The sequence below is a fragment of the Phoenix dactylifera genome, chromosome 2 (genome assembly GCF_051530095.1).
Source record: "Phoenix dactylifera cultivar Ajwa chromosome 2, Ajwa_hap1_PhDact_Kaust_v1.1, whole genome shotgun sequence".
Lineage (NCBI taxonomy): Eukaryota > Viridiplantae > Streptophyta > Magnoliopsida > Arecales > Arecaceae > Phoenix > Phoenix dactylifera.
This window is the reverse complement of record NC_143191.1, coordinates 16,159,593-16,169,703: the sequence shown is the minus strand read 5'-3', so window position 1 is coordinate 16,169,703 and position 10,111 is coordinate 16,159,593. Positions and strand designations below refer to the sequence as shown.

The 10,111-nt window shown below is 37.3% G+C and overlaps 1 protein-coding gene across 2 annotated transcripts; it reads left to right on the top strand.

Annotated features, from left to right (window-relative positions):
• Positions 1-739: 739 nt before the first annotated feature.
• LOC103696906 (cytochrome P450 709B2-like) lies at positions 740-5,939 on the top strand. 2 transcript variants are annotated; one of them, XM_088715493.2, is made up of 6 exons: positions 740-1,452; positions 1,579-1,856; positions 3,266-3,489; positions 4,348-4,595; positions 4,688-5,066; positions 5,147-5,939. In XM_088715493.2, exons 2-6 carry the CDS (start codon positions 1,583-1,585, stop codon positions 5,576-5,578), a joined length of 1,557 nt encoding a protein of 518 aa, XP_088571619.2. In that variant the 5' UTR covers positions 740-1,452; positions 1,579-1,582; the 3' UTR covers positions 5,579-5,939. The 2 variants fall into 2 exon arrangements, with proteins under 2 accessions (XP_088571619.2, XP_038986835.3); XM_039130907.3 differs by having other exon boundaries at positions 765-1,452; positions 4,691-5,066.
• Positions 5,940-10,111: the final 4,172 nt, after the last annotated feature.

Sequence of the window (10,111 nt, the reverse complement as noted above, 5' to 3'; positions counted from 1 at the left end):
AGATAGTACGGTGAGACAGACTCCTAAGAGGATTTTAGTAGCAAATGTCATACTAATTTAGGTTTCCACTGGTTTCCTTCCTTCACAAGCATATTTAAAAGATTCTTCTACAACAAAATGTCTCTTGTGAAGATTCAGTTTTAAAGATTGTTAGACACTTGTGATAATGCATCAGATTATTTATGATGAAACTACTTTATCTTTCATAAACATATAGCTTGCAGGCCACATGTTTTTGCACAAAGCATATGAAGAGAAACCGATTGTCATATACTCAAAACGATGTTGTTGGTTACAGATTTTGAGATTTATTAATGTTTATCCATATTCCAAATATACATATCATGGGCTGTTTAAAAAGCAAATAAATGATTTATGAGAAGTAATAGAAGAAACAAGCCAAATGATGAAGAAAGCATGCTTCTGCCTTGAGAGAGGTGGGACTCTGCTTAATGTCTTGTTTTGTTCTTTCCCCCTCAGTTAATGATAACATTGCAAGATGTCGAAATTGACTAGTTACTGAAACTTAACATTACAATGATAATTATTCCAGCCTATAACTAGTCACCGAAACTTAATATTACAATGGTAATTATTCCAGCCTATGACTAGTCACCAAAACTTAATATTACAATGGTAATTATTCCAGCCTATTTCGTGCAACCTCGTGTTGCTTGCTCGAATCTGCGACTCTGAGAATTCATAGCTCTTCTTCCAATTTTCTCTCTAAATCTTGTTGAAACTAAAGATTTAGATGCTTTTTTTCCGGATGCTTTCTGGTTTTCCTTACAGTATTAAGCCTGTTGGCTGATTCAGTTCTGATGGCAAAGGCCGATAACTTAGAAGTATTAAACGCACATGGTGGTTAAAGTTTCTCCACTAAATAATGTGAGAGCACTACAGCAACTAGAAGCTTTAGCACATTTAAGGAGTAATAAATTTGATTCCCCACCCACCGTGGACTTAAGCAGATGAAGGGAAAGTGACATAACATTTTTCTATTAATAATTTATCACTATCCAGTGGATCGCGCGCTTGGGATTTTTCCTATAAAGCTATCTTGATTCTGATAAGGGTTCAGGATGCAGTCATTTTTCAAAAAGAGTCATTTTTTCTAGAGGAAAACAAGATAAGGATCAGTCCGACCACAAACCAACACGCACATGGAGGGAGAAAAAAAAAAACGAGGTGGAAAAATGAAGCAATACGAGCAGGCGTGCCATTGTAAGGATTGGACTTTGTTTGGACAAAGCCAATATTGGACAAAGCCTCTCCTTGCTTGCATCATCCATGATCTCAATTTCAGAGAGCAAACAAGAAACCACAGTCACCAGTTTGTCACAGCAACATGCGTCAAGCAAACAAAATGTCCAAAACTTACGGTATAAATAAGATAGCAATCTTGCTCTAATGCTAAAATATCCTTCAGGAAGGCATCAAAGGTCGGCTGTCGTAAGTTTTCTTTGCTCAAACTGATTTCCAGATCCCCGAATTGCTGCTCCTTTGCATGCTATGGCTGCAAGCAACTAGGTTTTGAAGATTTGGTACTAGGTTCTAACTTAGAGCTTCTTCTTGTAGGGAGATGAGCAATCTTGGATTGGTGTTGGGCGCCTTGGTGGTGGTACTGATATCAAGCCTTTGGAGGGGATTGGTATATCTTATATGGAGAACATTTGCCATAACAAAGAGGTTCAGGAAGCAAGGGGTAGGGGGTCCTTGTGGCAAGTTCTGGTCTGGATCACTTGAGGAGATTCGAAGCATGAAGAAGGCTGGACGAAAGCTGATCTTGGACATCAACTCACATGATATCACTCCTAGGGTCCTGCCCCACTATCTTAAGTGGATGTCACAATATGGTTTGTTTAAACTCACTAACCTTTCTTCATATTGTAGAGGAAGATGGCATGCCATGCACTCGATGCTTTGATAAATGCCTTCTTATTATTTTTTTCCTTCCAAAGGCTTGTTATATATATATATATATATATAATCATTATATATACCATTTTTTCTGGAACACAGTCACAAGATCAGAATGCAGGAACTTAATTTGGCAAGGTGAAAAATTTAAGAATTTTCCAGTTAAAAAAGTTGATTTTCTCTCTCTCTCTCTCTCTCTCTCTCTCTGTGTATATATATATATATATATATATATATATATGTAATCATTCAGTGTCTCCTCAACTTATCTTCTTCATCTTTTCGGGAACACACAGTCACAAGATCAGCATACAGAAACTAATTTGGCAAGTTGCAAGATTTCAGAATTTGCCTCTTAAAAAAAGTGGAATTTGTCAAAATTCAGAAATAGCCTTAATAAAATTTACACACACAGAATTTGCCTCTTAAAAAAGTGGAATTTGTCAAAAATCAAAAATAGCTTTAATAAAATTTACACACACACAAGCACATGAATACATGCACACGCACGCATATACACATGAACACGTGTGCGCGCACACCCACCCACACAGACACACAGGCACACGGTCACAAGATCTACACACACGTACGCAATAAGTCTCCTCAATCCTCGTCTTATCTTCTTCATCTTTTCTAGAATATAGTGACAAGTTCACCACACACAAACTAATTTGGCAAGGTGCAAAATTTCAGATTTTGTCCCTTAAAAAAAAGTTAAATTTGCCAAAATTCAGAAAAAGATTTAAGAAAATTTACTAAGTAAAAGTAAAGTATATAAAATACTTTCTTTAGTAGTAGAAAGAAGTCTAGCAGAGGCAACAACTATAGATAACAATGAAAGCATCATCTGTAATAGTGACAAATAGCATGATTAACTATAATCCATAAAATTTCATTGAATAAATCATTAACAATTCACAATTAAATAGTTAAATTTAACAGATGCTTGATAATTCTTGTCTGCTCCTGCTAGAAGAGAATAATCCAGCATCATTTCTCTAATGGGACACTAACGGTCGAGTATGATTTGATAATTTCTCAATAAGTTGGAGAACATTATTAGCACGTCCTCAAAGGATAAATACAGAATACATAGACCGGAGAACTTCATATGTTGATGATAGAGTGACAAATGGTAGAAAGATATGTCATACATTCACCCATTTGAGCACTCAAAAAAACTCCATAAATATTGTTCATGTGTCCAAGAACATGGAAATGAGCTGCTTTGTAATAAGTCAAGCTAGTCTTTAGTTACTGTAAAACATGACATAATTCAACTACAAAAGATAAAAAGTTAAAATATTATTAAATTTCTTAACTATGTTGCTGCATGCCACAGGACAAACATTTCTATATTGGTTTGGACCCCATCCAATGATATGTATCACTGATCCAGAGTTGGCTAAGCAAGTGTTGTCGAACAAATTTGGTTTCTTCCCAAAGGTGACACCAATTCCTAGCATATTGGCTTTAGTGGGTAAGGGTTTGTCTCTCACTCAAGGGGCGGAATGGGTTAGGCACCGGCATGTTGTCAGTCCTGCTTTTACAATGGATAAGCTCAAGGTCAGTTGCCTATGTACCTTTCATATTTTATAATAATGCTGCAACAACCCTTGGCACATAACCTGTTTTAATAGAACAGGTTACAATAATAACACTTACAAAAGGATGCAAGTTTACATAGACCACACCCCCCTGGCCCCTCCCACCCCCACCCCCACCCCCCGCGCGCGTGTTTGCCCGAAAACATCCATCCATCCATACGTGTGTACATACCTATGTAAATAAACAGATACATATATAGATATGGTTTAAGAAACCAATAGTGATGTCGGTGGCATTGCTTATTAGAATCTTTATGTTTTTCTATACCCAAAAATAGAAAGCCAGCATAGAGTTAACTCAATTATTCTTTTCTTGACTTCTTCGATATTGCTACTACAATATTAATGCTGCAATTTTACGAACTGATTGCTTGCCTTAAACATAGTGGAATGTAGGAAAAGAATTCATTTAGCCAATTCCAACTAGTTTGGGACTAAGGTTTAGCTGAGTTAAGTTATATTGGCTTTGATACTGCAAATTAAAATATGATGTAAGCAAAAACAGGCCTAATGTTGGACCCTATTTCATTAATGAATATTGATCTTCATATTTGATTTCTTTGTTGGTATTTGTAACACTGTGACTCCAGCACAGAAAATTGCTTCATGTTTTTCCAATTTGTGAAAGAACTGAAGTAAACGACCATATTTCTTGAACAATCATGATGAGTTCAGTCACTGTCCAAACTTATATGTCTATTAATTTATTTGAACTATAATAATAGTACTCAAAGACCACATAATCTAAGGGTGGCTGGCATGATTTATGTGCCTGCACACATTTTAATATGTAACCTAACTGCTTTTAGTTTGATAGACGATGACAAACAAGATGGCAGCATGTGCTCAATCCATGCTAGAACGGTGGCAAGATCTGGCAACTCAAGCTGAGGGCCAAAGAGAGATGGAGGTCAGCAGCCAACTTCAAGAGTTAACATCAGATGTAATCTCCCACACAGCTTTTGGAAGCAGTTATGTTGAGGGCAAGGAAGTCTTTCAGGCACAAAAAGAGCTCCAGACACTTGCAGCAGAAAGTCTTCTCAATGTCAACATCCCTGGATACCAGTAACACATTTTTCCTTTTATCCTTTCATGACCATACTATGATTCATAAAACATGGCTTAGCAAATCTAACTACAATCATATCCTTTGTTAGCAGATATCTTCCTTCTAGGAGGAATCTGCACAGGTGGAAGCTAGAAAGAAGAGTGAGGAACACACTGATGCACATCATACAGGGCCGATTAGATTCGAAGGACTCCAGCTATGGAAATGATCTGCTTGGGTTGATGATGGAGTCTTGCAGATCAGACCCTGGTCAAGAGCGAAAGGGTCAACTATTGAGCATGAATGAGATCATGGATGAGTGCAAGACATTCTTCTTTGTTGGACAGGAGACCACCTCCCATTTGCTTACTTGGACTGTGTTCTTGTTGTGTACCAACCAAGAATGGCAGGAGAGGCTCAGAGAGGAGGTGCTCAGAGAATGTGGTACAGGAATTCCCAATGCAGACATGCTCAGCAAGTTAAAATTGGTATATATTTATCAGACACAACGTACATCCTCCTGCATAATTTGTCTTTAAGTTATTTACATAATCATCTCTTTTTGCAGGTTACCATGGTTCTCTTAGAAGCCTTAAGGCTCTATGGCCCAGTAGTCATGATGCAAAGAATGGCTGCTAAAGATATGACCTTAGGAAACCTAGTGATTCCAAAGGACACCAGACTAGTAATACCAATTGCAATTATTCATAGGAATAAAGAGGTTTGGGGAGCTGATGCTGATGAGTTCAATCCTCTTAGATTCAAGAATGGGATATCCAAAGCTGCCAAGCACCCCAATGCACTACTTGCATTCTCGATAGGACCGAGAGCATGCATTGGTCAAAACTTTGCAATGTTGGAAGCGAAAACCGTGATCACCATGATCCTCCAGAGGTTCTCATTATCTCTCTCCCCAAACTATATACATGCACCAGCGGACATGTTTTTTCTTCAGCCCCAGTATGGGCTTCCTATACTTCTAAGACCCTTGAACGTCTGAAACACCCATTCCATTATTAGCATATATAGTTATCTCTATGTATGTGATTGTGCCATGTAATGTTACTGTCTCATTGTTGTCTTCCGTCGGAGCTTGGTCTTGATAACTTTTTGTCTTGTTAATGTTTTAAGATCTATGATGTGTGCAAGAGACACTCAGCTATCATTAGTTTACTTCTCTATATGTATATGAGTGTACCATATATTTGTACCATATATGTATATGAGTGTACCATCTCCAGTCCTTCTCACATTGGACTGTTTGTGGCCTCCATATATATAGTACCATATATTGGATGTAAATGCAAAGATCAGATATTGAATTTAACTTATAATACATATCCCTTTTTAAAATTAACAAAGTAGGTGTTCCCTCTGATTCCTGACCCTTTGATTGCCTTAGCCGACCAACTTTTGTTGTTTGCAACTGATGTTGTAATGTTTCTATGCTGGATTCTCATCCAATATTGCCCATGTTGTCTGCAAACGTTGTAAGAGCCCATATTTTTGGGCCTAGGCTGGCCTCTGGGCCATGGCGCTTGCTCGACCCTTGTGGCATGGGAGGAAGACTCCTGATTGGAGTCTTCCTCTTCTCCTTCTCGATTTTCCCCTTTGATTCTACCGGAGGAGGAAGGTCGTAGCTTACTAAAATGCTGCCAATCCTCGTCTATAAAAGACCCCCTTCCTTCTCTTCCTTGGCATCAACCTGGGAGCTCTTCCATTAGAGATTTAGAGCTTTGATCGCTAGGTGATCCGTGGGAGAAGCTCGGAGTGTTCACCATTCGACTAGCCGGAGAAGCTCGCCGGAGGCAAGGTGAGCTCCCTTTCCTTCTTCTCTTCGGTCTTTGGGCCTCTATTCTCCTTGAATCCAGTCGACAAGCTGCCGGATTGATGTGAAGCCGGACTCCCCTCTTCGGTCTATTCTATTTCGTTTCGGCCAGTCGTCGCCAAGCTTGGCACACCGCCGGCACCTCTGAGGCCATCGACCATGGGGCATCGTCGACCATGGGCCGTTGTCGTCGAACATCCCCTTCAGTTAGGAAGAAGGAAGAAAGAGAGAGAGAGGGAGGGAGAACCACCCGATTCTCTCCTCTTTTCTTGTTCTTCTCTCCCCTCTCTCTAGTTTCTCTCTCTTCTTGTTGGGGTTTCTTATCTCTAGTTTGTTCCAGAGAGATCTTTGTTTGTAAGGACTGTTGGATAGTCTTGGAATGCAAGGTGGTGGGGGACCTTTTAGAGAATAAATTGAGGATTCTGGGTTATCAGATACTCTAGATAATTTTTAATGTTGACTTGGTTCTGTAGGAGAATAATTTATTAGACAAGAGGATGTTGAGCAAGGTTCTACACACCCTAGTTCGTAGATTGCAGTGGGTAGGTGATTGATCTGTCTGGTTATCAGCAAAGAGATAAAAATCCTTGTACATCAACTTGCTTGATATAAATATTTTTGTACCTATATATGTATGACGTGTTAATGATCAAGATAAGTAAGAAGCAATAATAATTTTATGATGGTTTCTATATTAAATATTATTTTGATCAAGTATGCTTGTGATTAATGGTATAATAGATACATATATGAGCATAACTTACATTCCATGAGATGGTCTTGATAAATCCAAATATCTGAATTGCATTCAGCCATATGATTTTAGAGTTTTTATCTGATTAAAGTATTAGAGGCACCCAAACATAATGGAATTTTAGGCATATAATTTGACAAATAGAATCTTTTAAAGTTTGAAGCCTCATTTTTATAGTAGATAATCACCTTCATGAATCCTTTATATATAATAGACTTAGATATTTTGTCTTCCCAATGAATTAACGGAAATAGTTAATACAGATAGAGAGGAATGGCGTCAATAACAGAAGTGACATGTATGCTATCAAAAGAAAAAAAAAGATGATTGATGTAGATGCACCCACAATTGTAGTCATGTGATCATTACTAGGTCAATTTACTGGATCTTGCTATGGCAGCAAATAAAAATAAAAAATAAGAATTTTCTAACTAAAAAAATAAGAAACTCCTCTTCTAGAATGAACAAATGACAACGAGAAATAGAGGTCAATGCCTTTGTAGAAATCAAGGGCTACTTATTAACATTTCCAACAATGGTTAAATCCCTGAACAAGTCATTTCTTCTTTGTCTTTCAAACCTCGATTACATATTTATATGTGACCTTTCTATTTATACACATATATATGGTCATGCCATACAATACTACAGAGGCTCCAACTATTAGGTTGCATTGTTCAAGATGGCTTATTTGAAATGATCGTCACATTGCATCTCTAATTGGGACTTCTTAAAGACCACCAAGTCCCAGGAATGAGGCTATGAGGCACGTTTGCACGGGCATTACACAAAGTGGCGCATTAAAGAACGTGCTTTACAAATTATATTGTATCTTATCTTATGATATAATCATTTTCATCTCAACTCAACTAAGTCTTAATTCCAAACTAGTTAGGGTTGGCTTCATGAATCCTTTTATACTATTCCAGTTGGTTTAAAGATATATTCTTTAAGAGATGTTGAAATGTCAAGTCCTTCCTTACTATTTCATATCACATGATTTTTGGTTTACCTCTATTCCTTTTTACTTCTACATATATCAAACTACTCCTTCATACCGCTGCATCCCTCAACCTATATTGTATATATCTAACCCATCTAGTTTGTCTTTCTCTCAATTTCTCCTCAATTAGTGCTACATCCACCATATTATGAATAGCTTCATTTTTTATTCATCATTCCCTCGTATTACCATACATCCATTTCAATATTTTAATTTTGACCACACCTATCTTGTGCATATGTTATTTTCTAGTTTCTTAATTTTGTACCATATAACTGGTCAAATGGCTATCCTATAAAACTTTTCCTTCAACTTGGCAAATATTATATAATCACATAATATCGAGTTATGCTTCTCCATTTTATCCAACCTGCTTTAATCATATTGGATATCATTCTCTTCTCCCCTTTATAAATAATCAAATCCAAAATATCAAAATTGATATCTCTTAGGTACTGCATGATCCTTAGTTTCAGACCACCTTCATCCTAATTTCTAATTTTATTAAAATCTCATTCCATGTATTCCATCTTGTCCTACTTAACCTAAAATCCTTCAATTCTAATGCGCTCTTCTATTATTCTAACTTATGATCGACCCCAATATTAGTTTCATCCACTAAGATTATATCATCCGCAAATAGAATGCTTGGGAATGTTGTCCTGAATATGCCTAGCAAGTGCATCCATAACTAGTACAAAAAAGCAAGAATTTAGAGTAGGTCCTCAATATCAACTAAACCTATTATGATTAGAAACTTACTAATATTACTACTAAGAGTTTTCATACTAGTAACTGCTGTACCATACTTGTCCTTAGTCACACGAATGGAAACTCCATTCTTTTCTAACAACCACCATAAGACTTCTTTAGGAACTATATATATATGCTTTCTCTAAATCAATAAAAATAATATAAAGAGTTTGTCTCTTTTCTCTATACTTCTTCATTAACCTCCAAAGGAGAAAAAAGTTCTTTTGTCGACCTTCCTGGCAACAAAAATGAAGGGATGGATCTTTTGTTTTCTTTTTTCCGCATTATGTTGCTTAGGATGGCCTTATATACAAGGCTAAGATATAGTAAAATATGTTATTATATGTTGACCCTAAAGAATTAATTCTGATGATGTAAAATAGTTGAGTTAAAAGTTGACTAATCTATTACCTTGAGTATAATTGATTAATTTTAGGAAGCAAGAAGAAAGCTTTTAGCCACTCTCAAGTAAGTATCATCCATCTGAAGCTCCGTATCAATAAGCTAACTCCAAAAGGCCATGATAGCTTTTTTTGGAAGCTCACATATAAAGACAGAAGATTTCATCTTGAGCTGCCTCAAGAGTCGACTTGAAGCCTGCAACAAGTCGACCCTAGCACACTGTCACTAACTGACGCACCTTCACGAGCCAACTCCAATAGATTGTGCTCGACCCTAGAATAGTCTTAAAGGACAGACAAAAAGTCACAAAATTTATTATATTGATGAGTCGATCTATGAAGTACTCGAGCCGACTCCAACTTAGCACGAGTCGACTCCAGACAAAAGCGAGTGGACCCAGAATGATCATAGAGAAAAGACAAGGAGTTGAAAAAATTATCGTATTGGCGAGTCGACCCATGGAATTCATGAGCCGACTCTACTCAGACTCAAGTTAACCCCAAAAAGAGACAAGTCGACACTAGAAAAGACATAGGAGAAAGATAGCAGTAAAATTTAGTCTGTTGAAGAGTTGACCCCTAAAAGCAACGAGTCGACTCCTGATAATCTCAAGTCGACCTCTAAAAATCTTGAGTCGAATCTGAACTGAGAGAGATGACTTGAAAAGTGCCACAAACGAAAATAGAGTAGAGCAAAAATAGAAGCAAGCTCGAGACGACTCATGAAGATCATGAGTGAACTTCTGAAAATTTCGAGTCGACCCCTCTGCGCTTGACAACTATAACTGCTAGTT

What these genes read in the sequence shown, in the direction of transcription:
- LOC103696906 (XM_088715493.2), top strand. Translation starts at nt 1,583, where the DNA reads ATGAGCAATCTTGGATTGGTGTTGGGCGCCTTGGTGGTGGTACTGATA. An exon ending in TAAGTGGATGTCACAATATG is followed by an intron (nt 1,857 to 3,265) that starts GTTTGTTTAAAC and finishes TGCATGCCACAG; the next exon opens with GACAAACATTTCTATATTGG. An exon ending in TTACAATGGATAAGCTCAAG is followed by an intron (nt 3,490 to 4,347) that starts GTCAGTTGCCTA and finishes TTAGTTTGATAG; the next exon opens with ACGATGACAAACAAGATGGC.